The sequence below is a fragment of the Candoia aspera genome, chromosome 18, assembly GCF_035149785.1.
Source record: "Candoia aspera isolate rCanAsp1 chromosome 18, rCanAsp1.hap2, whole genome shotgun sequence".
Lineage (NCBI taxonomy): Eukaryota > Metazoa > Chordata > Lepidosauria > Squamata > Boidae > Candoia > Candoia aspera.
In genome coordinates, this window is record NC_086170.1 from 1,515,567 (window position 1) to 1,540,683 (window position 25,117).

The 25,117-nt window shown below is 54.6% G+C and overlaps 2 protein-coding genes and 1 long non-coding RNA gene across 7 annotated transcripts; 2 read left to right on the top strand and 1 right to left on the bottom strand.

Moving 5' to 3' along the window:
• Positions 1-49: 49 nt before the first annotated feature.
• Positions 50-3,856, top strand: SH2D5 (SH2 domain containing 5). Of its 4 annotated transcripts, XM_063317569.1 has the most exons (9): positions 52-147; positions 257-337; positions 424-498; positions 603-749; positions 1,021-1,269; positions 1,560-1,737; positions 2,073-2,169; positions 2,439-2,598; positions 3,565-3,854. In XM_063317569.1, the coding sequence occupies exons 1-9, from the start codon at positions 79-81 to the stop codon at positions 3,808-3,810; spliced, it is 1,302 nt and encodes a 433-aa protein (XP_063173639.1). In that variant the 5' UTR covers positions 52-78; the 3' UTR covers positions 3,811-3,854. The 4 variants fall into 4 exon arrangements, with proteins under 4 accessions (XP_063173641.1, XP_063173642.1, XP_063173639.1 ...); XM_063317571.1 differs by lacking the exon at positions 603-749 and having other exon boundaries at positions 50-147; positions 3,565-3,856; XM_063317570.1 differs by lacking the exon at positions 424-498.
• An 819-nt stretch (positions 3,857-4,675) lies between these two features.
• On the top strand, positions 4,676-9,106 carry DDOST (dolichyl-diphosphooligosaccharide--protein glycosyltransferase non-catalytic subunit). Of its 2 annotated transcripts, XM_063317567.1 has the most exons (11): positions 4,676-4,838; positions 4,948-5,058; positions 5,218-5,304; positions 5,749-5,852; positions 5,986-6,080; positions 6,180-6,273; positions 6,598-6,746; positions 7,141-7,288; positions 7,375-7,495; positions 7,936-8,042; positions 8,749-9,106. In XM_063317567.1, exons 1-11 carry the CDS (start codon positions 4,691-4,693, stop codon positions 8,896-8,898), a joined length of 1,314 nt encoding a protein of 437 aa, XP_063173637.1. In that variant the 5' UTR covers positions 4,676-4,690; the 3' UTR covers positions 8,899-9,106. The 2 variants fall into 2 exon arrangements, with proteins under 2 accessions (XP_063173637.1, XP_063173638.1); XM_063317568.1 differs by lacking the exon at positions 5,218-5,304.
• Positions 9,107-19,161: 10,055 nt separating this feature from the next.
• LOC134507007 (uncharacterized) lies at positions 19,162-24,239 on the bottom strand. Its single transcript, XR_010068861.1, has 4 exons — positions 24,170-24,239; positions 21,939-22,108; positions 20,379-20,564; positions 19,162-19,346 (listed from the first exon to the last, which is right to left on the bottom strand). It is a non-coding gene; the product is annotated as an uncharacterized LOC134507007 (long non-coding RNA).
• Positions 24,240-25,117: the final 878 nt, after the last annotated feature.

Below are 25,117 nucleotides of genomic sequence, written 5' to 3' on the forward strand. Positions count from 1 at the left end.
GCCGCTCGCGACGGGCGAGCCGGGGAGCCGGCGGGCTTGCTGGTTGCTGCGGCGAGGGCCGCGCCGACCGACCGCGCCATGAAGAGACAGCCGACCGGGCGGGGATTGGAGCCGAGGGGCGGCCCGGCCGTGACTAAGCCGGCCGAGGTGAGACGGTTGCGCGCTGCTGGTGCCGCCGCCGCCGCCCGGGAGGGTTAGGGAGGCGGCCGGGCTGGGCCCGGTGCCCGCGGGCTGACGCGCCTCCCTTCTGCCGCAGTACGTGGGCTCCTTCGCCGTGGACGACGCCGATCTGCCGCGGGCGGGCCCGGCCATCCATCAGCGGCTGCAGCTCCTGAAGGTGGGCGGGGGCTCCGGGGGTCCGGCGGGAGGTGGCTCGCTCCGGGCCCGGCGCCCCCCCACCTTCTCGCCCTTCTCCTCCCGCAGGGCTGTCCGCGGCGACGCGCCGTCCTCCTGAGGTTCTGCCTGCGGGGCGTGAAGATGCTCGGCCGCGACGGGGAGGTAGGCCGGGTGCCCGCGCGCCTCCTGGCGGGAGGGGGGCGGCCGGGCCGGGCCGGGCCGGGCGAGGAAGCTGACCCGCCGCGCCGCTCCGCTCCTCGCCGCAGGCGCTGCTCATGGCCCACGCCCTGAAGCGCATCGGCTACAGCACCTGCAGGCCCGCCGACTGCCAGTTCGCCTTCGTGGCTCGCAACCCGCGCGGCGCCCGCGCCAGCCTCTTCTGCCACCTCTTCGTGGGCGGCCAGCCCGCCGAGGTTTGTGGGGCCCGGCCCGGCCCGGCCTTCTCCCTCGGCGCTGAAGGGCTGCTCGCGGCTTTGCCCGGCTCCGCAGCGCGGGCGGGTGTCTCGCGGGACAGAACGCCGGAGTTTTGCCAGGCGGCTCGCCCTCCCCCGGCGGTCGCTCCGGCCGCGGCCGGCAGGCGCCCAGAAGCCTTTCCCGGGGGCGGGGGGACTGGCCGAGGCGTCCGTCGGCCCCGGTGGCGGCGGGAGCCAGAGCGGGCGGCTGAGGCTCCTACTTTCCGCCCAGGTCCAGGCGCTGCACTACCTCCTCTGCCGCTTCTTCCAGCTGGGGTACCTGCTCCTGCACCCCGAGGAGCAAGACTGGTCCTCTGGCGGCCCTGCCCATCGGGACCGGGGGAGGCTCCTGGGCGACTCGCTGGACAGCCAGGTGGTCTGGGAGTCCCTCAACCCCGAGGAGGTTTCCCAGAACGTGAATGCCCTGGTGTCCTTCCGGAGGCTGCCCTGCCCCGCGGAATTCGGGTCCTCGGTCAGCGTGGTGAGTGGGCCCTTTTCCGGGCCTCCCCTGGAAAACTCAGAGTTGCAGGCGGTCGGCAGGCAACCCCCCTTCTTGTTTCTCAGCCCGTCCCAAGTCGTGGCAGGGGCAGTCGCGTGTGGAGCGTGGAGCGTGTGCGCAGCCTCTCCTTGCTGCCCATGTCAAGCCAGATTATGCTTCCCAGAGGTAGTTTGCGTATTCCAGGTCCCCAAAGCGAAGCAGGCTCCGATTTTTGAACTGGCCCCAGAGTCCCTGCCTCCTCTGCTCAGCACCTGCCCTGCTTGTGCTCCTAGAGAGAGAGGCTGGATCTGGAGGAAACGGGGGGCAGCGTGGGCAGCACCCGACCCGGAAACCCGTATTGCTCCCCGATTCTGGTGCGCAAGAAAGCGATTCGCAGCAAGATTCTCCGTTCCGGAGCCTATCGAGGTTGTACCTTTGAGGCGGCCTCTCAGCAGGGCACTCGGGAAGCGTGTGAGTATTTGGGAAGCCTGGGGGTAGCAAGGCGAGAGAGGAGGAAGCTGGGGTGGAAGGAGGCGCAGAGCTGCATTAAAGTATCAGTGAGCCCTGTCGCGCAGAGGAGATCTTGCAATCGAGAAGGGACAAGGAAGGGTTGGTTTTCTTCGCCATGATGAGGGAGAAAAAGCTTCCGTGCATTATAGGTTCAAATAACATGATAGGTGGGCAGTTGTTTAAAATGGCAGAGCTCAGACGCTGGACTGGAGGCAGAACCCACCGCTTCCACATAGGCAATGGCCTTGGTGAAACGCGTAGGTCTCCTATCTGACTCTTGTCGTCCTTGGCTCCAGTTTCCTCCAGCTGCGATGGGCAAGGGAGCCTGCTTCATCTGCCAGAAAACGAGAACGATCTGAGGGAGAGTGTGTGGTCCTTCGCGGGCATCGACAGGTGAGGAGGCCTCCCCCTGAATGGCACCGGGGTCCCCAAAGGCGATTGTGGCATGAGTGGCTGCCCACCCAATCAGCAAACTAGCAGGCAAATGCGAGCTTAGGGCTTCTCTTGCTGTTGCTGGTGCCATGTCGATGCTCTTCGTTGCTGGATCTTGCATGAAGGCTTTAGGGGCGTTATACGGGTTCAGAGTGCTTCTCTGGGTGAGGTGGCAGAGACTCCCCTTTCTGCTTGGTGTTCTGCTTGCTGTATTTTGCATTGGTTTCCAGGGATGCTGGCATGGCCCTGCTGAGGAATGACACGCTGGGGGCTTTCCTTCTGTGGGCCGAGCCAGGATCCACCCATCAGTGGTGCCTTGCAGTGAGGACCCGCTGTGGTGTCGTCCCATATCAAATTTACCGCAGCCAGCTGGGGAAGTACTCAGTTGAGGTGAGAGAATTCTGAATGGTGGCAAGTTGGCTCTTTGTCTCTTTAAGCAACGCTATTCGTTTCTAAAGAAACCCTGCAGTGCCACAAAACCTTGATGGACGGACTGTTGGGGGAAGAGAGGTGGCTGTTACTGCAGAATGCCTGATAAATCTAACAGTATGACATTCATGGTGTTGTCTGTTGGATCCAAGATCTATCCAATGGGGGTACATTTAATTGAGACTTTTGTACATAAGAACGCTGTAAATCGTACATTGTTTTGGAACATAAGGCATGTAGATGAATTCATTGCTGGGACTCAAATTTATTTATTTTATTTTTTATGCCCCCCCCCTTTATTTTTTTTATAAATAAATCAAGGCGGGGATCAGATCTAATACTCCTTCCTCCTATTTACCCCACAACAACCACCCTGTGAGGTGAGTGGGGCTGAGAGAGAGGGGCTGGCCCAAGGTCACCCAGCCGGCTTTCATGCCTAAGGCGGGAACAGAACTCACAGCCTCCTGGTTTCTAGCCAAGCACCTTCACCACTAGACCAGACTGGCTCTCAAGATCAAGTGGAGCCTGAGAGACCTGGAAGATAGAGTAGTTTAATATATTTGCCACCTTTTTCCTTGCAATAGTGACCATCATGCCTTCAAGCTCCCCTCCTTCTCTTTGCTCTTCTTCTCCTTTGATCAACAGCACACAGCTGTTCCTTTTCCCAAAGCCTTGCTGAACTAACTTCCTTTCTCCAACCCTTCAGCCCATGTTTTCATTGTTGTTTTATTGATCTTTTTAATCAACCGTTATTTAGCTTGCAACACCTCCCCTGCTAATTTACTCAGCAATATCAACATTTCTCATGAGACGCTACGGTGTCAGGGAAGGTTGGCCTGTGGGAGGGCTGGTTCGCTTGGAACGAAAGTATACGGCCTGTCGTATTTTCCTTTTCTCTTTCTCTCTCCTTTCCCCCCCCCCCCCAAGCATTTGAATGTAGAATTCCCCAGCATGGAAGCCCTGTTAGACAATTACTCCGGGGTTCGCGCAGGCCTGTTCTGCTCCTTGGGTGCAGGCCGAATCAACCACTGTTACGAGGAACAAGACGGTCCAGCCGAGGATCTCTGGGGCGAAGAGCGGACTCGCCGGAAGTCCTCGTGGCTGTTGGGGGCCAGTCGGTCTCCAGCTGTGCAGCACGAACCGGAGGAGTACTCAGCCGGATCCTTGGCTTAGCGTTCCTGACGGAGGCCCCCGCAACCCCGCCCGCCCGCCCGCTCGCTCGCTCTGTGGCTTGGCTTTCTTGGGGTTCCCTCTGGCTTCTGTGCAGAGGGAGGCCTTCCCCTCATCCTCGTGACTCAGGGTGGCTTCCGGCTGACGCCATGCAGGGATCTGCCTTCACCCGCACAGCTTGCCGAGGAGCAGCAGCCAGCCCTGCTGAAGGGAGGGCTGGTGCGCACGCTGGCCTGGGCCCACGTCCTGGGGCAGCAGCGGGTTCCCCGACCGGCTTTGAGGCTCAGCTCTCGAGTCTTCCTGTATTGGCGCTCCTGGCTTGTGGGTCTCGCGCACCTTATTTATGGAAAGCTGAGCATGCCTGTGTGTGTCTATGGAAAAAGCGCACTGGTTTCTCTGGGCTGCAGCGTGCAGTGGTGAAGATGTGTTGCTTATATTTAACAGATGCAAAAACGTTTACACGGAGGTGTCCCGCAAATATATATTTGTACTCCAAAAACGCGGTCTGCGCGTCGTTTTCTTCCCGGAAGAGCATCGCCCGTTGGCGCAGGGAGGGAAGGCCGGGAGGTGTCTCCGTTGCTCCGGCAACGATCGCTCCCCTCGGCGGTCCGTCGGCTACACTACGGTGATTGGCTCTTGGCAACGGGAGGGGCGTGGCGGGGCCTGCCTGGAGGAGCGAGCGCCGAGCATTCGGCAGGCCGAGGGCCCCGGGGGGGGATCGGAGGTGTCTCGTTCCCATTCGCTCGCGCGGGCAGAAAGTACGGCCCGCCCCTCTTCCTGCCATTGGCTGGCGGCGCTCGCCCCGCCCCTCCAGGCGAGAGCTGCCCGCTCAGTGGCGGGAGCAGGGTTCGCTTCCGGGGCGCCCAGCGAGGGAAGGGAGAAGATGGCGGCGGCGGTGCTGCTCTTGGCGGCGGCGCTCGTGGCGGCGGCCGGGGCCGCGGCGCCCGGCGGCGGCGGGCCGCGTACGCTGGTGCTGCTGGAGAACTTGAACCTGAAGGACACGCACTCGCTCTTCCTGCGCGGCCTGGCAGGTACGGGGGCGGCCGCGGCAGCCGAAGGGGCGGCGCTCGGGGCGCGCGGCGGCTGAGCTCCGCGGAGCGGCTGCCGGCGCCCTCCCTGCCACTCTCCTTCGCCCCCCAGATCGAGGCTTCGACCTGACCTTCCGGACGGCGGACGACCCCGGCCTGTCCCTGATCAAGTACGGGGAGTTCCTCTACGACAACCTGGTCGTCTTCTCCCCGTCGGTGGAAGGTGAGGCGGGCTCCGGCGGGGCAGCGAGGCGCGGCGCGCCCCCTCCGGCAGTCCGAGCGGCTCTGGCTTTGCCGGCCGGAGCCGTGCGGGGCGGCGGCGATTTCTCCCCCCGGCCGAGGAGGAAGCGCCGCGCCTGACAGCAGAGCCGCTTCGTTTCAGATTTCGGAGGCAACATCAACGTCGAGACCATTGCGGCTTTCATCGACGGAGGCGGGAACGTCCTGGTGGCTGCCAGCTCGGACATCGGTCGGTGAAACGAGCAGATAGTTTTCAAGCTAAAATAGAGTTTATTTGCTTTGTTATTTTTACTATTCCGAATTCAAGGCCGCCCAACTGACCGAAGCCAGGTGGCAAAAAGCCATCCTGCTCAAGGCCAGGGAGAACGACCAGATCTTAAGCAGTTTGTAGAAAGTAAAAGTTTAACTCTATGCTTCTGGAGAAAGTAACTGCTGGTTGTTCGTCATTTCTGTATCGGGGCTGCGCTCAGAGACAGGCAAGTTGACTCGCTTGGGCCTCGCGGTCCGAGAATTCTGATACAGAAAAGCAAGACGAGGACTCTTTGGTATCTCCTGGCAGCGCATGTGGTCTTCTTGCGAATGTCTCCCCGGCAGGTTAGAAACCTCCTTAGATGGCAGGTGAGCGCGAAGGTTGTCCTCCTTTTAGTACAAATGGGCCTTTTACGATCCTTAGGTGATCCGCTTCGAGAATTGGGAAGCGAATGCGGGATAGAATTTGATGAGGAGAAGACAGCTGTCATTGACCACCACAACTACGATGTCTCTGATCCAGGGCAGGTAAGCAGGACAGAGCAGGCATGGTCCAGTTGGCTGCTGCCGTCGTCCTCCATGTGCTCCCAGAGATGATCAGCCTCCAAGTCAGAAACCCTCTGCGAGGGGCTTAGCGTGGTCTCTTTCCGTTCCTCTGCAGCACACCCTCATTGTTGCAGACCCTGAGAATCTCCTGAAGGCTCCAACTATTGTGGGGAAGAAGCCGCTAAGCCCCATCCTTTTCAGGGGAGTCGGGTAAGTCCTGTGCCTCCTGGCGCCCACCACGTGCTCCCTTCCAGCGGGAGACTCGCTCTTCCGCTGTCCGCTTCTACTGTTGCACTATTTTCTCCCCAGGATGGTGGCTGATCCTGACAACCCTTTGGTTCTTGATATTCTGACTGGCTCCTCAACTTCGTATTCCTTCTTTCCTGATAAGCCCATCACCCAGGTACGTGTGGGCATTGTGCCTCCCCGTCTGTCACAAAGAGCTGGAGGCCAGGTTCTCGCTGGGTTTCTACCGCCGCACCACTTTTGCTAGTGGTATGTTGCTAAGCAGCCCTTTCTATTTCTGAACAGCCTTCAGACGACCTTATGGTTTGAGTGGTATATTCTTGGGCTTTCTATTCAGGAACAGAAGAGCGTGTGTAGCATGCATGTGCATGCACGACTTGAGTCAGCTTTGGTTTTAAAACATATTAGAAAACAAGGATTCGCTTAAGAGCCTTCAGGTATTGGAAAAATTGGTTGTGAAAAAGCAGCTGTCTCTTTTCAGTATCCTCACGCTGTCGGGAAGAATACTCTCCTGATTGCTGGTCTCCAGGCCCGGAATAACGCCCGCGTGGTCTTCAGCGGCTCTCTGGATTTCTTCAGCGATGCCTTTTTCACGTCGGCTGTGCAGAAGGCGGCAGCAGGCTCTCAGAGGCAGGTGGCTCTCCTCAGCTTGGGCTCCGAAGCCGGGATGCAGGGAGAACAGGGCGGGTTGCGTGTGGCTGGCTTTCTCTGGATGAAGACGAAGGAGCTCTTGAGCGTCCATCTCAAAATTCCAGGCAGCTAGTGGTGCTTGTAGCATTGGGTGGTTTGAACCTGCTGGCATAAATCCCTGAGGTGCCCCCCCGCACGAATGGTGGCTGTGTATTCCTGCAGTTGTCCCCGTGTCCCTGAGATGCAGCCCAGCGTCCTTCCACCAACTTCCTTCCCCAGCTGAATCCTGTGTCTCTCAGACAAGCAGTGCAAGCACACTGGGTTATCAGTTGGCAGAGAATATGGGCTGCAGCTCTTGGTAAGCAGACTGACAATCCTAACTTCTGTAATCCAGGTATCCCCAGACTGGGAATTATGAGCTGGCCATGGCCTTGTCTCGCTGGGTCTTCAAGGAGGAAGGGGTGCTGCGTGTGGGAGAAGTGTCTCACCATCGTGTGGGCGAGAAGGCGCCTCCAAGTGCCTACACTGTCACTGACCTGGTGGTAAGATTTTGGTTTCTTCTCTACAACGAAGGCTCGGTGTTATTCCTGCTGGCTTTTTCACGTAGCGATGGGGCTGTGTGTTGCAGGAGTACAGCATCGTAATAGAAAAGCTGTCTGATGGGAAATGGGTCCCCTTCGATGGCGACGATATTCAGCTTGAGTTTGTCCGTATTGACCCGTTTGTGAGGACTTTCCTCAAGAAAAACGGTGAGAGAGCTTTTGAGTAACATCTTTTTCCTGTAAATGCTGAGCTACCGGTTTCCTACGCTGTGTTAGAACTTATTTGCATGCTGTCCAGTAAAGAAATTTAAAAAAAAAAAAGACGCTTGCCTTTAGCAAGGGGCTGCCTGCAGATCCAATCAGTCAGGATCTGGACAGACGAAGCAGCTTTCAGAACATGTTCTGGTATGGAAGGTGGAAGATCCCTGCTCTCTGCCAACCACGGGCACCTTTTATGGTTGATCAAGGCGTGCCTGGTTCACATCTGTAAAATGGGCACACAGTTACTGTGAACACAAGCTTGTGGTGGCTTGTCATATCTTCAGTAGAACTGCAGTGTGTTGGAGCAGGGGGATAGAAGCTTCCTGGCAGACTTCTCGCGCCTGGCTCTGAATTGTTACAAAGTTGGAAATGTGCTTGGCTTCCAGGCGGAAAGTCCAGCGTCCAGTTCAAGCTGCCAGACGTTTACGGGGTGTTCCAGTTCAAGGTGGATTACAACCGTCTCGGCTACACGCACCTCTACTCCTCCACACAGGTAATTGCATCTCGGTGACACGGCTTTCGGGACGGCCAGATGTCTGCTTCTCCACCTTCCCCTCCAAGCAAACGCTTAGGAGGCTTCAGAATGGGCTGCCACTCAAAGGTTTGCTGCCCAGAGCATGCATGGGACGTGTAACGGTGCGGATTTCTTGAGAAACAGCCAGATAGTTCACTTGCTCCAAAAGGCACCGGCCGGCTTTTTCTCTGGTGCCCACAAGCTCTCACCGTATCTCAGGGGCTTCCTCGCTCATCCGAACAGGCTGAAGTAGCTGAGGGAGATTCCTTGTCCCTCTCTACGTCTGCTCGGGAATTGAGATGTGCACAGGAGGCCTCCTCTCTCAGAACGGGTTGAGGGGGCTGCCTGTAGGTGGGCTGGCTGCCTGTGCTAAACTGCGGGTGCTGTTGGCGCACGTCCCTCCGGGTTATCTCCGTGGCACAGCTGAAAGCTTCAGGGTGTGTGGCGTGGAGATCTGCAACTGACTGCTGGGTTATGGACACGGTCAACAGCCGTGAGAAACAGCACCTTGTGCAGATAGGCCAGGCTATTGCTGCTCACTCGGGCCCAAAGCTTGTCCCCCAGAGCTCACCTCCTCCCGGTGGGAGTCAGTGGGAAAGAGTGCCTGCCTTTCCAGCGGCCACCTTGGCTTCTCCAGCCCTCACAGCCTGCCGTGGTACCGACTGCCCTTTCCCCCTCTGGCCAGGTGTCCGTCCGCCCGCTCCAGCACACGCAGTACGAGCGCTTCATCCCCTCGGCTTGCCCGTACTACGCCAGCGCCTTCTCAATGATGGCGGGCCTCTTCCTGTTCAGCGTTGTGTTCCTGCACATGAAGGAGAAAGAGAAATCTGACTGAAGAACAGCACGGCGCCCTAATGCCAGCTCTGTTGGACGCCTTGGCACCCGGCCCTGAGCCGCCGAGTCCCGGCTGGGCGCCAGGCCACGGGACCTGGAATGGGCCAGAAAGGAAGCCGTAGGGCAGACCCGGGGAGTGGCCACGCTCCCAGTGTTCCTCTTCCGCATTGTTCCATTTTGCAAAATAAAGACGCCGTTCCGCCTCCCTTTCCTGGGATTGCTTCTGGTTGATCTAAGAGACAGTGTCAGTTTGGCCTTTTCAGTCACAAGGGAAAGGTTGCCTCGGCCACTTCCTCATCTACAGCAAGAGAGAACGGTTAAGAAACGTGGCTGTGAACGTAGGATATGTTTGAGGAACTTGCCATGACTGTCAGTGTTACTGAGGACCCCGAGTGCTGTGCAAGCAGGCACTAAAATGGAAAACAGAATTAAGCCATCTTCACCAAGACTAAAACCACTGCTCGGAAACACCATTCTGCCTAGTAAAGGGCCCCGAAGAAAAGCCCTACAGGTAGTCCTTGGTTAATGATGGTGATTAGGACCAGAATTTCTGTCACTAGACAGTGCAGTTGTAAAGTGCGACATCACATAACTGCATTGCTTAGTGACGGCAATCCCTGAAGGCGCTGGGGAAACGGGCAGGAAGTTGCAAGTCCCACACGGCTCCCGAGTTGAAATGGGTGCGGGAGGGTGCGCTTTGAACAGGCTAGATGAGTTTTCCTTGTGTGATTCTATTCAGCTTCCTTTATCTAAGCCTGTTCTCCAGCACCTCGGCCTTTTATGGCAATATTAATATTAAGAATAATGTTAAGAATGATAAGAATATTAAGAGATGCCATGGAAAGCGGTTTATTTCCTTTAATGGCTGCACCGCCATAAATGGCCACAGGAGGGCACTTCTCTGCCCCTTAGCATGGGCTTTGCAGCCCGGAACAGGCGTTTTAACTCAGTTTCCCTTGTCTAAGCCTGTTCTGCGGCACTTGCGCCCCTTATGGCAATATTAATATTAATAATCATGTGCATAATAATGAAATAATGAAGAATATTAATCCCACGGGATAAGCCGTTTATTTCCTTTTGCGGCTGTACCGCCACAAATGGCCACAGGAGGGCACTGTTTTCTATCCCTTAGCATCGGCGATGCAGCCTGGAACAGGCCTTTTAGCTCAGTTTCAGGTGATTTAACTCGGTTTCCCTTCTCTAAGCCTGGTCTCCAGCACCTGGGCCCCTCATAGCAATATTAATATTAATCACGTGCATAATAATGAAATAATGAAGGATATTAATCCCACGCGATAAAAAGGCTTTTATTTCCTTTTAGGGCTGTAACACCACAAATGGCCACAGGAGGGCAGCGTTTTCTGCCACTTAGCATAGGCTGGGCTCTCCTGTAATCTCACTTCTGACTAGTGTGATGACTACAATTCCCATCATGCCCAGTAAGTGGCTCTGGCGAAGGCTAGTCCAACACGCTTGGAAACTGCCGGATTGGGGCGAGCGAGCCTGCCTTTTGGCCTGGGGGGGAGGACATGTAGAGACTCCCCGGCCTGAATTCCGGTCACCTCCAGGTGCCCCTGCAGGTCCGCCAGGATGTTTTTCTGCAGCTCAGAAAAGTAAATGCGTAGGAGAGACGCCGTTGACTGTGAGTAATGGTTATTTTTCCTTGCCTTTTCGGCAATGTCCGGAAAGTTGTATAACTTTGGCACCTAATAATAATTTTAAAAAATCAAAATCTTTTTGTGTGGCTCCAAATCCCTGCTCTCGGTTTAGCCGCGGGGCCAAGGGACAAGCGTGTGTTCACAGAAACAACTTTTCAAGAGTCACGCGAAGTTTATTTGCAGTGGCTTAATCGTCCCAGAGAGTCGTTCTACATCAGCACCTTGGGACACAATAATCAACCTTCACTCCAACGATTACGGATGAGCGTTTGCACCAGCCCAGTTACACGCTTGGTTTCACGGCAAACAAAGATCGCCGCTTTCCAGGCCGAGTTGTGTAATGCCCCTCCCTCAGGTCTAGCAACCTGAAAAGTACACGACTCGTCGGGCTTCCAAAACCCCCGGGAAAGGCTCAGGTGCCTTTCGGCGCCCGCTCCTCCACGTAGAGCTGCATCTGGAAGGAGGAGGGAAATTTGGCGTTTCTCGGGCACTCCGGGAGGGCGTTTTTGCAAAGAGGCGGCAGCCCGCTCGGGAGGCTTGGGGTAAGAGACGGGGGGAGAGGCGGGATGTGGGAACCGGAAAGGGGGCCACTCGGGACCCGCTTCCCACCGGCGGGACAGCTGACTTCCCCCTTGGAAAGGGTCTCCAGCTGCAAAATCCAGGGATCTCCGGGCATTCGGGAAACGGAGGGCACGTTGAACGGCTCGGCCCCTTTGCTGCCTGGCAGCCGCACGCACACACGGCACGAAGGGGGGCGGGGTGTGAGTGTGCAAAGGCGCTGGCTGGCTCCACGCTGCGGCTGCTGCTCTGGGGCCTGATGGGTTGTGTGAATCCAAAGAACTGGGACCGAGTCCGCAAGCTGGCTGAGCCCCGCCCTGTGGTGCAAATGCAACCAGGGAGGCGGCTGGGGGGCCACGTTTGGCAGGGAGAGGGGGGCAACACTGTCAAACCCCCCCCACACCCCCCCTTCCAGGCAGCAACTGAGCTGGGGGTCCATAGCTTCACCCTGTAGAGCAGCTGCCCCCTGGCGGCCAAAGCGAGGAACCGCAGGCCCAGCTGCCTAGACCCCTCCTGGGATCAGGGTCAGCTGACCCCAGGCAGCCAATCCCGAGCCGCTCAGAGGTCTTAAAAGGAGCAAATGCCGCCAGCTTTTCTCGGTTGGAGCAAATTCGCAGCAGGTGTTTGTCTCCGCCTGCGAAGCTGGCCTGTGGCGGGGCTGCGCCCTGGGGCGGACGGTGCGCCTGCGCAGCTCCGAAGGGTCCGACGTCCTGGTCTTGGGGGGGGGTCGGCCGCGGCTCGCACGTGTGGACGTCCTGAAAACGAACAGGTATGGCTGCCCGTGCGGTTAATGGGAGTTTAGGGGTTGTTTGTGTGCATTTCCCATATGTCCTCCCTGCCGCAGTGCTGACTAAAATGCGTGGGAGTTGTAGTTTGCCTGCATTTGCCATCCCGTATACTTGAGAGTAACCCATGAGGAAGCAGAGTCAGGTTTAGGAAAGCGTGTACCTTCCTAACCCTGACTTGGCTTACTCCTGACTTACTTTCAAAGTGTGTGGAACATATTGCCCAATCATACTTTTAAATAATGGGAAGGATGTCCAAGCAACAATCGTGGAATTCTTAAACCTGGCTTGTGCCCTGTATTAAACCATGGCTTGTTGAATCAGCCACAAGGCCCTGGATTTGTAAAATGAGATGCTAGAAACCATGGTTTACAAACCACAGTGTCTAGCTTTGTTGCTGGCCCAACAAACCAAAGTTGTATTTGACTTGGCGTGGTGCACAGATAGCGTGACCCACAACTCCTGCGTGGGTCTTGTGATTCTGGGATTCCTTACCTTACCCCTTCTTTTTTTATTATTTTCTTGCTATTTCTGCACTTGCTTTGTTTTTCTTTGCGGGCATGGGTGTGGGACCCCAACCAGCCAGGGATGCTAGCCGATCCCAGCCAATTAGGAATCGCGGGGCGGCACCGCCAAGCGCAGGGAGACCTGAGCAAACTGAATAATACGGATGACCAGGAGCCCTGTGTCTCCGTAAGGCTGCTTAGTGCAGGGTCTCAAACAGTGTTTCTCAACCTGGCTGGGGGATTCTGGGAGCCGAAGTCCACACACCTTCCAGCTGCCAAGGTTGGGAAGCCCTGATTTAGAGCCTGTGGCTGATGCCAGGCGGGCCCACTCTTTCTGGCAGAGCAGTTGCAGCTCTCTGGTTCGACTTTGGAAGGAGGACGGATGATGCCGGATTGTGGGCACCCTTTTTGCTTTACTTTTTATTCCCCAAGTCCTTGCAAGCTCAGCCCACCTTGGGCTGGAAGTCATTTCCCAAATGCCCAGTGGTTGGCCACGCCCGAATCCACGCAGGGGCTTCACTCAGGGGCGCACTCCCTTCTCAGGCTCACAAGCACCATTTCCCCTTGTGCTCTCTCCCCAGGTGGCCAAGCGGGTGGGCCGCGTGTTCTGCGTGGCCAGCTTCCCGGTGGTCTTTCCGCTGCAGCCCCCGGCCCTGCGGCCCACCGATGGCAACTTGCCTCCTGAGGAGCTTCGCCCGGCCTCCACCGGAAGCGTGGCTTCATCGCCCTACGGCGGGACACTTCTCCTCAGCCGGGTCTCACCAAAGCAAGAGAACGGGACCCCCTTGATGGCTCTTGGCGACCCCGCCAAGCCCCCATCGTAATCCCCTGCCTCTCCTCCGCGATCTGACATTTGATGATCTGAAGAAGCAAGCCCACTCAAGAGGCCACATGGGACTTTTCTGAATTGGGGAGTTGAAAGAACGGACAGGATGTTTTTCTGGATTAGGGAGGGTGGGAGGAACTAATCCAGAGGGAGGGAGGAAGGAAGGAAGACACACATGCTTGGAGAGGGAGGGGGCCCGCCTGCAAACACACCTTGGCAGAAGGGCCAACAGTGGATCCCAAGGAGAAAGGAAACCCCCCCCCCCACCTTCCTTTTTCTGGGGAGAACATCCCTGGCTGGAACCGGTACGACGAAGTTCCCTCTTCGGGAGGTCTACGCATCGCTGGCAACTTTTGAAATAATACCAAAGACAGACAAACTGATCTGGCACCGAAAACTCCTCCGGTCCGTGTTTACTTCAGCTCGGATGGTACAGCACAGCCAAGCTCTGTGGGGCACCTTCTCTCTTTCTCTTTGGCTTTCTGTGTCTCTCTCGGTGTGCATTGTTGGTTTTTTCCCCCATCCTCGCATATCTGGGTGTTCGCTGCTGGGAGGCTGCAGAGGGTCGATCCACAGTTGGGGACCTGCCTGGGAATTGTTGGGAGGGGGAGAAAAAGGAAGCAGAAGAAGGGTATTGTAGTTGGGGGGGGTCCCTGTTGCTTCCCTCCTCGAGTGGTTGTGTGTGTGTGTCCGTGCGCACATGCAGATGTATGCTCCATTTTAGTTGGGTTTTCTGCGTGGGGGATGTGTGCGGTTTTCCCCCCGGCAGGGCCGCCTGGCTGAGGATGCGGAATTGCACATTTTCCCTGGCATCCACACCCAGGTGTTGCCTATCCATGTTTAGCCCTTGCCAGCTTTCCACCAACCTGTGTGGGAGTTGGTGTGAATGGGAGTGTGTGTGTGTGTGTGTGTCTCCCCAGTTTGTACAGCGGTGGAAAAAGAACGTGTGGCCAAGGTTGCCTGTTCTGTTTCAAGACACCCACAGGTCCTTTTTCCCCCTTGTGCGTTTTCAAGAGCACCAAACTCAACCCAAGACAGCTCAGGGGCACCTTAGCTTCTTACGATATACATACAGCCTTAATTTTAAAGTGATGGACGGTTGGACAATATACATACACAGGTATGTATGCATATTGTCCAGCTCTCCATCACTTTAAATTAAGGCTTTCCAGCAAAGCAGTTGAAAATAACAGTCAAAAGGAAGAACTGGCTCAATGTATGAAACGGGTGCTTGTCGGGGTGTGTCCTTCAGAACAGCCATTCCTGGGGGAAGGTTTTGTGGTGGGCAGTAAAACTATTGGGGGTGGGAGGGGGAGGAGGGTAAATGTAGCCTTGCTTGTTAGATCAAGCCTTGGCCTAACGAACCAGGTTAGGCCAAAGTGGTAAGTATGGAAGGGCTTTTGTGTTGCTGGCACCTGTGGAAACCCAGCCAGATGGGCGGCGGAGAGGACGGGACTCACAGGTAAGAGGGGTAAGTGGGGTGTGGGGGAAGGGGGCCTGGCAGGAAGATTGGGGGGGCAAGCGGGCCAGCTGGTTGGAGGGGCCGGGCGTAAAGCCAAGGGTGTCGCTTGGCAAGGGCTCTCCAACCGGCTGGCCTGCCTGCCCCCCCAATCTTGCCAGCGCCTGCCTTTCTCTGCCTCACCTTGGTCACCTCCACCATCTTTGGCCTCAAGGGTGGCCCAAGGGGGGGTAGGGAGAGGCAGGCCCTGGGTGGCCCCCAGAGGCCTGCCAGGGGCAGGAATGGCCCATCCATCTCCCCAGGGCCTTCCTCTCTTTCCCCCCCCCCCGTCTCCCCAGGAGGGCTGCTGGTGGCAGCTGAGTCAGAGCAGGGAAGGGAAGGCGCTGGGAGGGGGCTAGAGGCAGGCTGGCAAGGGGGTCCCTGCCAAATGCCTGCTGCTCCCTTTTCCCAGCCCCCCTCATGCCAGGCTTGTGGGCAGGGGCATCGGCGAGGAAGGAATGGGAGGTCCTGGCATTGAGGGCAGGGGGATGGGCAGGCCAGGCAGAGGTGGCTCCCTTGGAAACTTGGGTGGGGGCACTCTGACCTGCCTGTCCCTCTGCCCCTCTTTGGTCCAGGGTTTCCCAGCCGTGGCAGCTTGAGGATGGGTGGACTTCAGCTGGGAGTTGAGGTCCCCACACACTTCAGAAGCTGCCAAGGTTGAGAAATGCTGCTCGGATCTTCCTTTCCCTCCTTTGCCTTTGCCACCAACAGTCTCCCTGCAAGTCTGGCATGAGAGGGGCTGGGGAAAGGGAGCAGTGGGTGTTTGGCAGGGCCCCCCTTGCCAGCCTGCCTCTAACCACCTCCCAGTGCCTTCCCTTCCCTGCTCTGACTCAGCCACCACCAGCAACCCTCCAGGGGAGACGGGGGAGGGGAGGAGTGGAAGGCTCTGGGGAGATGGGAGGGGCCACTCTAGCCCCTGGCAGACCTTTGGGGGGGTGCCCAGGGCCTGCCCCTCCCCACCTAGGGCCCCCCTTCAAGCCAAAGATGGTGGAGGTGGCCAAGGGGAGGGAGGGGGAGGCATGGGGGGGGAGAACAAAGCCAGTGGAGGTGGTGGGGGGGAGAAAGGGAAGAAGAAGAAATGCAGACAGCAGGAGACATTCCATTTTTTTTATTGAAATTCAAGAAAACAAGCAGTACACCACCCCTTTGGTTTTGGGAGACCCCCTCCTCCCACAGCTCCCTCCCCTACCTTCCCCCCCCCCCAAGGATTGTAGCCAAGAACCTTGGCAGGGGGAGACCCAGGGAGGATGGGGTGACATAACCCAGCAGCCCCCACCCACCCCAGTCCCTGCCAAGGCCCTTGGCTACAATCCTGGTGGGGGGGGCATGGGGGAAGCCATTCCCCCAAAAGACATTGGCAGTGGCCAAGGGAGGCCTAGGGAGGATGGGGAGTGGGCAGAAGGGCCAGCTGGAGACCAAGGGGCATCTCCCAGCAGCCCACCTGCCCCCACCCCATCTTGCCTGGGCCTTCCCCAGCCCCTGCCAAGGCCCTTGGCTTCAACCATGGGATGAAGGCAGGCTGGAGGGGGGGGGCACTCTGACAAGACCAGGGCTGCTGCTGGTGCCTTGGATGCCCCCAAGCTTTCTAGGGCCTCCCTCTGCCAGCCTCCCTTTATGCCAGGGTTGGCTCCTTGGCCCTCTACCCCACCAGCCCACCATGCACAGCATCTTCTCTGTGCATCCCTTGCTGCAAGTAGCGGTGCACAACACAGCCAGGGCTTGAAACGAAGTGCAGAGCCCCTGCCAGGCTCAGCAGACACAGGAGGGGCCTATTTCAAACACTGCCTGCCTTGTGCATCCCTAGTTATGAGCAAGGCAGGAACCTCAAAAGACACACGAGGATTTTCCCTCTGACTGTTCTCTGCACTGGGGGGGGAAAAATGGGGGTCTTTCCTTACACAAAGTGAATCCAAGCAAGGCCCTTACAACAGCTGTGTCTCAGCCTTGGCACCCTGAAGGGGCATGGCGCTGAGGTCCACTAACTTGAGCTTGCTGAGGTTGAGAGAGACTGGGCCAGGCCATGTGGCTTTGGAGCTGAGGTGCACCCACTTGGGCCTACAATTCCCAGAATTCTGCAGCCCATCACTGAGAATTCTGGGGACTTACAATCCACTCAGGCCAGGGGCATGCAGGTTCTGTGCATCTGGGTTGGATGGACCTCCATTCCCAGAATCTGCAGGAGTGTTCTGGGAGCAGAGGCCCACACCTCCAGAGCCCACAGGGCCCTGATGCCTCCCAGATGGATGGCTTTATTCTCCAGCCCCATTGCTAGGAATTCTGGGGGCTGAGGTTCAGCTGAACTTCAGTTCCCAGGATACAGGAAGAGGCTGGGGAATTGTGAGTTGCATCTGTCTGTTCACCTGCTGTTTAGACTTGTCCCCAGAATTCTAGTGGACTAGGATTCTCCCCCATCCACATACAGGGACTCAGGGCTCTGTGCCCCTGGGGTGGTGGACCTCATTCCCAGAATCCTTAAGAGGGAATTCTGGGAGTGGAGGCTCACCACCTAGTGGGCATGGGGCTTCCCTGTCTCCCAGGTGGCTGAACGTCAATTTCCAGAACTTTCCAGCCCACCACCAAGAATCCTGGGAACAGAAGTCCACTGTTAGAAGGCACAGAATTTCAACGCCTCCAAGTTTGACTTCTGCTCCCATAACTTTTAATGTGCTGGAGAATGCTGGAAACTGAGTGGCAGCCATCCGGTGGTCTCCAGATGGGGGGCAGTGGCCTCGATTCCCATGATTCACTAACCCACCATTGCTAAGAATTCTTGGAGCCAAAACCCATCCCTCTGGAAGGAGTCTCTTCTGATGGGTGGACTGCAGCTCCCAAAATTCTTAAATATGCTGCAGAATTCTGGGAATTGAGGGGCAACCATCTGGCTCTCTCTACCAGGGGCAGGGGGGACTTAACTCCCATAGTTCTCCAGCTCACTCTTGCTAAGAATTCTGGGAACAGAAATCCAACCCTCTGGAGGATGCCTCTTCCAATGGGCAGACTGGCGTTCCCAGAATTCTGAGATGTGCTGCAGCATGCTGGGAATTGAGTGGCAGCCATCTGATGCCTTCTACATGGAAGAACTTCAATTCCCACAATTTCCAAGAGAAATTAAGCTGGAAAATTCTGAGCACTGAAGTCTGCCCATCTAAAAGCCACTTGGCTTAATGAAAGCAGAGTTCACATCCACCCACGTTTGGCGCCTGGGGTTGGTGGGCATTTGTGACCTTCCAGGTCAGTGTTCCTCAACCGTGGTGAGGATCCCAGAATCCCCCAGCCAGCATGGGAGTTGAACTGTCTGCACGTCACCACGGTTGAGGAACACTGCTCTAGGCTCTTCTGACACCTCAACTCTCTGTCCCAGCACCTGAAGCTTCTAATTGGGCCACCCGAGACTCACAGACAAGATAAACGGTCTTCACCCAGGGCACAGGGGCCCACGATGGCTGTTGCACCCACCCGCCATTCCCCACAGCTTAAAGCTAGAGAAGCCGCCATTTGGGATTCGTGGGACCCAAAGGCTTCCACCAAGGGTTCTCTGGGTTTCAACCCCGTTCCCACAAGCCACAAAATGTGGCTGTCCTAGCCAAGCTTAAGACCCAAGGAGCTCTCTGGGGATCTGCAATGCCCCCCTCCACCTGACTCGCAAACTGCAGAAACACATCCTGACTCGCTTAGGACTAAATCAAGACCAAAACTGTAAGGTTTGCAAGCCCCTCAACAGCTAGATCTGATCTGCTGGGTGACCTCAAACCACAAGCTGGTGGGTCTTGGTTCCTGGTGGGCCCGGTGTGGTGCCAAGAGAAGTGGGCACGGATCACAACACGGTGAAAGCCGCAGGGGACAACGGTGCTCCCTCGGGATCCGGCCGTTTTGCCCTCTGTGGTTTCAGCACACTGAGATCCACGCACGAGAAATAAATCCACACGGCAGGCTGTTTTTACAAGCCATTTCTGCCAGCGAGACAGAACGACCCGCACAAATTTCCCCATCCCCTTCAAACAAGTTTTCCACGCATACAGAAATGAAAATGGGCAATTGCAAGAATTGGGGGGGAAATTCAAAGCAAGCATTGTGTTGCCCTGGAGATGCAGTTCAACTTTTCTTGCTGCGGGCTCCAAAAAAATACGAAGTATTTTTCATCTGAGGGTGCTCGAAGAAAACAGAAAAGTCCCTGCAGTAACCACAGTGGGAAATTGGTCTTCACTTCTGAATCTTCAGTGCTAGGGGGGTGCGGGGGGGCGTAGTCCAGGAGAGGAAGGGGGGCATTGCTGGCTGGGTTCTGTTTTGAGATTGTGTAAAAAACCCACATAATTTAAAAGCGGCAGCTTTTACAGCCACAGCTGAGTCTTTCTACTGCTCCCCTGCCCAATTGCAAATTTTATGGCGCGTCTTCCCAAGTGCATAAACAGCCTCCAGGGCCAGCTTGAGCAATGCAGCCCCCTCCTCGGCACCCCCATGGGGAAACAGCTGTCTGATCATCCCCCCCCCCAGCCCGTCCATCAGTCCCCATCGAAGTCCAAGTCTCCATCCACGTCCTCTCCTCCTTGTGCCAGCTGTTGCAGCTACGCCCAAGACAGCGGTTTTTGGCCCCGGCCTCCAGGCACAGCCCTTTCGCCCCCTGGGGAGGGAAGAGGAGGCATAAATCCCACCTTATCGAGAAGAGGAGGGAACAGAAAAAGCAGCTGGGGGCTAATTAAGCGCCAGTGCTAATTAATTGATCAGCATCGCCACATCTGCAGACAGGGAGAGGCTGCAGGACAGAAAGACATCGGGGTGTCTCTAATGCAGGGCGGGGGACAGGGGAAGAAAGCCTGGCTGGTCTGAATCTTAATTTTCCCCCATTTTCTTTTGAGCGACACAGCCCTGTAAGGGGAAAAGGAGGCTTCCCAGAGACACAGCCTAGAAACAAGGGAGCAAAGGCCGCCACCCCAAATGTTTGGAGGCAATTAAGAACAGGGATGGGCTGTTCCAACCTATGGAGGTGAATCTAGATCAGTGTTTCTCACCCTGGGCAGCTTGAAGATGGGTGGACTTCAACTCCCAGAATCCCCCAGCCAGCTTGGAGTGTGGAGTTGAAGTCCACCCATCTTCAAGCTGCCCAGGGTGAGAAACACTGATCTATTCCACCATCCTGGCTCTTGAATAAATGATATACAGGCTGACCTTCAGAATGACTCTTCACGGGGGCACATTACTACCACCCACAAATTGAAGACAAATTTTAAACATTCCAGTCTTTTTTTAAAAGGAAGCTTTAAAAAAAAACAGTGGGATTTTGGAAACAAGGAATAAAAAAGGAGCTTGCAAAAATAATTTTCTGGCTATGAACTGCATTGTGACTTTTCTGCGTGCAAAATACGGGCAGCTAAAGCCAAGGGGAGTCTCCCCGGCAGATCTGCTGTGATTTATCTGCCACAACAGGTGGAAAATGGCCTTAAGCGGCGGAAAGACTTCTTGAGGGAAGAGGGATTGGCGGGTGGGGAAGAAGCTGGCACTGAAACCATTTAGAACCGAGGAACCCAAACTACTCCAAATCCAACATGCTTTTAGTCCTACCCGCAATCGCTGACCGTTTCTGAATCTGACCCTCTGGAAGCCACCACGGGGCCAAAGGGGTACCCAAGGGGGGAAGCGATCAGCAGCTACTTACTCAGCGCAGCCAGTGATGACTTGGGCCAAGGGGTAAGTCAGAGGTCGCCTGACTTCGTTCGGATGCATCGCACTCAGAACCCGGCACCGGAAATATGGGCAGCGGATGAAGGTGACAACAGCGGACGTACTCTAGCCGGGAGATCCGTAGGACGCACCGCCGGTTGCAAATGGACTGATAGTTTTCCTATCAGAAAAAGAGAAGCGGAAGGTAAAATTGAAAAATTAACGAAGGACGCTGTAAGATCCGTAATTGTTCAGAATTGTGATTGGAGTACTTTTGTTTTCCTTTTCCCTCCCCCTTTCCTTTTGCACTGTGACTTTTTTAAGTGTAAGCCTACAAAGTTTTTTTCTTTTTAAACTGAGCTGTCAACTGTACACTAAGTCTTTCTGGATGAAGAGCACAATAAAAAACATGTATATGAAGATGATACTGAATTAGCATCTGTCCTAGAATACATTAATCACGACATCCTTATTGAAACACTGAGTTTAGACGCAGGCTAAAAGGGGACTGTACAGTTCACGGTTCAAGAGGCTGTATGAATTCGGCCACTTGGCAGGTTGTGCAAACCAGCCTGCCACGTTACACCTCAGTAGAGTTAAAAGTTGGGGCGCTGCATGTTACGCAACACAGACACGGTGTTTTCCAAATCCAGCCAACACCACAGACCTGCAGCCCATGATCCTATTATAAATTGACAATCAAATTAAAAAGGAGCAAAGATATTTGGGAGAACAAGTTGGAGGAAAGATTTGCTCTCCAAATGTAATCTCAGCCAATATCTCACGTGGCAGGCAGACTCGTCCTTATATTACTATATTCAAATGATGTGGCCATCTTTCTCACATTAGCCCATTATTTTGGTATTTCCTAAATAAAATAAATAAAACTTAAAATTCTGAAACTTTTTTTTTAAAAACCCTGCCTAGACTGTCATTTTTCCCCTACCACTTGGTGGCAGTGACTCTTTCCTGGTTAAAATTTTATTTCAGGTCCCCCTGTAGGAAGGAGAAATTCTCATCATTTGTGCCTCAAATCCACTGCTTATCCTGAGGCACCACCAGGCAAGAGAATCCATGACATTTTCTATTATTTGGCTTTCAGTATAGTTTCAGACCCTGACCCCAAAACCAGCCTTAGTTTGGACATTGAAAAGGATCTGCAAAGGGAGAGAAGCCAGACCTCCCGTCTAGAGGCTCCTTTGACGGGTCTCTGCTCGTTAATGGAGCCACATACAGTCCTTTGCCCAGCTTCGCTTTAGAGCAGGGTTTCCGAACCTCGGCAACTTTAAGATGCACGGACTTCGACTCCCAGAATCCCCCAGCCAGCAAGTCCATGCGTTGCCGAGGTTCAGAAACCCTGCTTTAGAGGAAGCCCCTTCTCATCTCCCCCCAGGAAAGACAGTGGAGACAAGGCAGAGTTGATCTGCTCTTACCCTCTGCTCAGCTAGGAGCTTCGGTCAGCTCCCAAACTGAGATTCTAGGCACACGGTTTAATAGCCACCGGAAATAAATCTATACATCTATTTATCCGTCTGTCCAAGTCACGGAAACTCACCTTTTCGCTGGTCTCAAATTACACCCTGGGTTTTTCTGCTGTCAAGCTTTGAAGGCGGCTTTCTACCCTCATCTTCCCCAGAATCTGGAGCATCTTCCACTGAATCCTCATCAGAATCAAATCCAGGGGTTAAAAACAAATCCACACCGAAGTCACCCAGTGTTTTGCACCTGAAAAGGCAAGGCAGACAGATATAAAGGAGGTTTTCAGAAACAAGACATCTCTTATTTTAACTGCTCTAATTTAGAAAGGCCAGAGTGTTATTACGATAGCCTAGTCTAGCTGCTTCCCCATCCAGCAAGTACAGGTGGTCCTCGTTTAGCGACCACAATTGGGATGGGCAATTTAGTTGTTAAACAAAGTGGTTGCTATATGAAACCATGACTGTGCTGTGATCTTACTTCAGTTTTCCTTTGCTTTACAGACCTCCTGTACAGACCTTCATCAGCATTGTAACTACAAACAGTCGCTAAACGAGGCAGTCGCTAAACGAGGATTACCTGTATGCTGGACCCTCATCTCCAACTTTGCTAGTGAAGTTAACGCTATTTGCACTGCAGCTTTAAATCCCGTAAATGAGAAAATCTCAGAGGCAACCAGAACAAATCAGAGCTCCCTGAGGACCTCCAAGTAAAGTTCAGGGTTTAACATTCTTTAATTCTTGATTGTTGAAGAAAAAGAGAATCGGTTTTAAAAATTATTAAAACCATCCAAAAGAAATGAGCAATAATCACAGATGCCAAAGCATAGTACAAAAAGTAGCAATTAGCGGGGCGGGAGGGAGAAGAGGAGGCTACTAGAATGCTTTTTCCTATAATTTTTTTTTTCCCTTTTTTCTTTTTTTCCCTTAATTTTTTTATGACCCAATTTCCCCTTCAACCTTTGCTGTAGCTTGAAGTTTATTTTATGTATGTATCTGTATTCATTTTCCTTTTCTTTGTTTTCTTGTTTCTTTTGCTAAATAAAAATACATTTTTACAAAGAAAAAATACATCTTACAAGTCTGCAATCTTCTGGAAAGGAGCTAAATAAAGAGAAAGCAGGTGAAGAAAAAGGCAACCCAGATGGGGAGCAAAAGGGGTCCCTCAATCCTTGGGGCCCCAAAATAAACCATACTAATAAATATATATATATTTTAAAGTAGTTTTCTGTGGCCATCCATCTCACAATAACAGCTCTGGGAGGCTGATACAACAGAAAACTCCAAATATGCCAACACAACAAAAACACACACTGACAATTTAAGCCTCTGTTTTAAATACTTTTGCTTTAATTGTACGCCACACATCTGTGAGATGGGTGGCTATATAAATTTGATAAATATAATAAATATATTACAAATATAATATTAATATTATATTAAATAAGAGAGGGCAAAAACCGACAACAAAATCCTGGACTACTTTATAATTTATAAGTAACTACCTACAACTTATAAATTATGTATACCAATTTACTATGCAGGGGGCATTGTTACTGGCATGCTTCTACGGGGTGTTTAATCCCATTTAATGCCCAGCTCACAGTGGCGACTCAGTAAATAAGGGTAAATGAAACAAACCGATCAGGGCTTGCTCCTCTCAGAGGCCTCTCCAAAGCCGTTCTGCTGCCTTCAGAAGAAACGGCAAAGGCCTGATTCGAATTAAGCACCACCTGGGGGTTTCGGGTGCCCCTCCAGGTGTGGCTCATTTCCCGACTATTCCTCCCAAGCAAGTTTGCTTTTTTTCTCTAAGAATTTTGTTAAGTCTGAGGCAAAGGTAAAACTACAAAAAAACTAAGAAGTGTAAAACACAAGAAAAAAGTGATAATATCCGCCACTCTCAGAATTTTAAACAGGCGACTCGACTCAGTCCTCCGTCCGACCCTCCCAAAAAATTAATGGGGGTAGATTAATTAATCAATCAATGGGCAGTCTCTGTGGAGTCGCGTGCAAAAGTGTTTGCCCGGCGCGTTCCGTGCAACGCCGACTGGGAAGACGCAACGCCACGCGAACCCACGTTACGGGGTTCGCTCGCACGAGCGCGCCGTACACGCGACGGGCGGGACGCCTCGCCTTCCCACCTCGGGGGAGACCGGACGGGGCGCGCCGCGCGCCCCTCGAGGCCGGACCCCGACCGCGGCGACGCAACGCAACCCCTTCTTCGGTTTGCGACCGACGGGGAGCCGAACGCGCGCAAACCCGAGGCGGAAGCCGCCGCAACCCGCCCCCCCGAGCCCCGCAGGCGCCCTACCTGGGCGGGCGGCGCTGCCCTCCGCGGCCGCAGCAACGTGGGAACGGCGCTGGCCGCCCGCGAGTGCAACAGAGTGGCGAGGCGGGGGAAGCGCGCGGCCGGGCCGGCTTTGAGGCGCGCGGGCGCGAGCGGAAACCCGGCGGGGGGCTGCGCGTTCCTGCAGGAGCCGGACAGAAAGAATCGCGAGAAGTCATCCTAATAACCGTAATCAGGATGATAATCCTCGTAGATCACACGGCACCACTTAGCCTCGGCGATGCAGCCCGGAGCCGGCTTTTTAGCTCGGTCTAACGTGATTTAACCCGCTTTCCCTTGTCTAAGCCTGCTCTCCAGCACCTGGGCCCCTCATGGCAGTATTAATATTAATAATCCCGTGCATAATAATAAAAATAATGAAGAATATCAATCCCACGCGATAAGAAGCCGTTTATTTCCTTTTACGGCTGTACCGCCACAAGTGGCCACAGGAGGGCAGAGTTTTCTGCCCCTTAGCATCCGCGATGCAGCCCGGAACAGGCGTTTTAACTCAGTTTCAGGTGATTTAACTCGGTTTCCCTTGTCTAAGCCAGCTCTCCAGCACCTGGGCCCCTCATGGCAGTATTAATATTAATAATCACGTGCATAATAATGAAAAGAATGAAGAATATTAATCCCACGCGATAAATAGCCGTTTATTTCCTTTTACGGCTGTACCGCCACAGGAGGGCACTTCCTCCTTCCTGCCTTCCCTACAAACCTAAGGCTGCTTCGAGATCATCTCCGTTGCTGATGCCGAGTGTTCATTGGTGGTGAAGCACCTGCTCCAGCAGCCTGTTCCATTAGGAAAGCAGCGTGTCGCTCCTTCCAAAGTGTGAGATGGGGGTGAAGCAAGAAAGAGGAGGCGTCTCGAATTCATAAGGTTGAATATGAGTAACAAAGGAAAATAACCAAAAGGGAATCGGGCAGTTC

Excerpts from the sequence above, each read along its gene's own strand:
- SH2D5 (XM_063317569.1), top strand. The coding sequence starts at position 79 with ATGAAGAGACAGCCGACCGGGCGGGGATTGGAGCCGAGGGGCGGCCCG. Across the intron at positions 1,738-2,072 it reads GCAGGGCACTCGGGAAGCGT|TTTCCTCCAGCTGCGATGGG; the intron begins GTGAGTATTTGG and ends CCTTGGCTCCAG. Across the intron at positions 2,599-3,564 it reads TGGGGAAGTACTCAGTTGAG|CATTTGAATGTAGAATTCCC; the intron begins GTGAGAGAATTC and ends CCCCCCCCCAAG.
- DDOST (XM_063317567.1), top strand. The coding sequence starts at position 4,691 with ATGGCGGCGGCGGTGCTGCTCTTGGCGGCGGCGCTCGTGGCGGCGGCC. Across the intron at positions 5,059-5,217 it reads CTTCTCCCCGTCGGTGGAAG|ATTTCGGAGGCAACATCAAC; the intron begins GTGAGGCGGGCT and ends GCTTCGTTTCAG. Across the intron at positions 7,289-7,374 it reads ACACTGTCACTGACCTGGTG|GAGTACAGCATCGTAATAGA; the intron begins GTAAGATTTTGG and ends TGTGTGTTGCAG.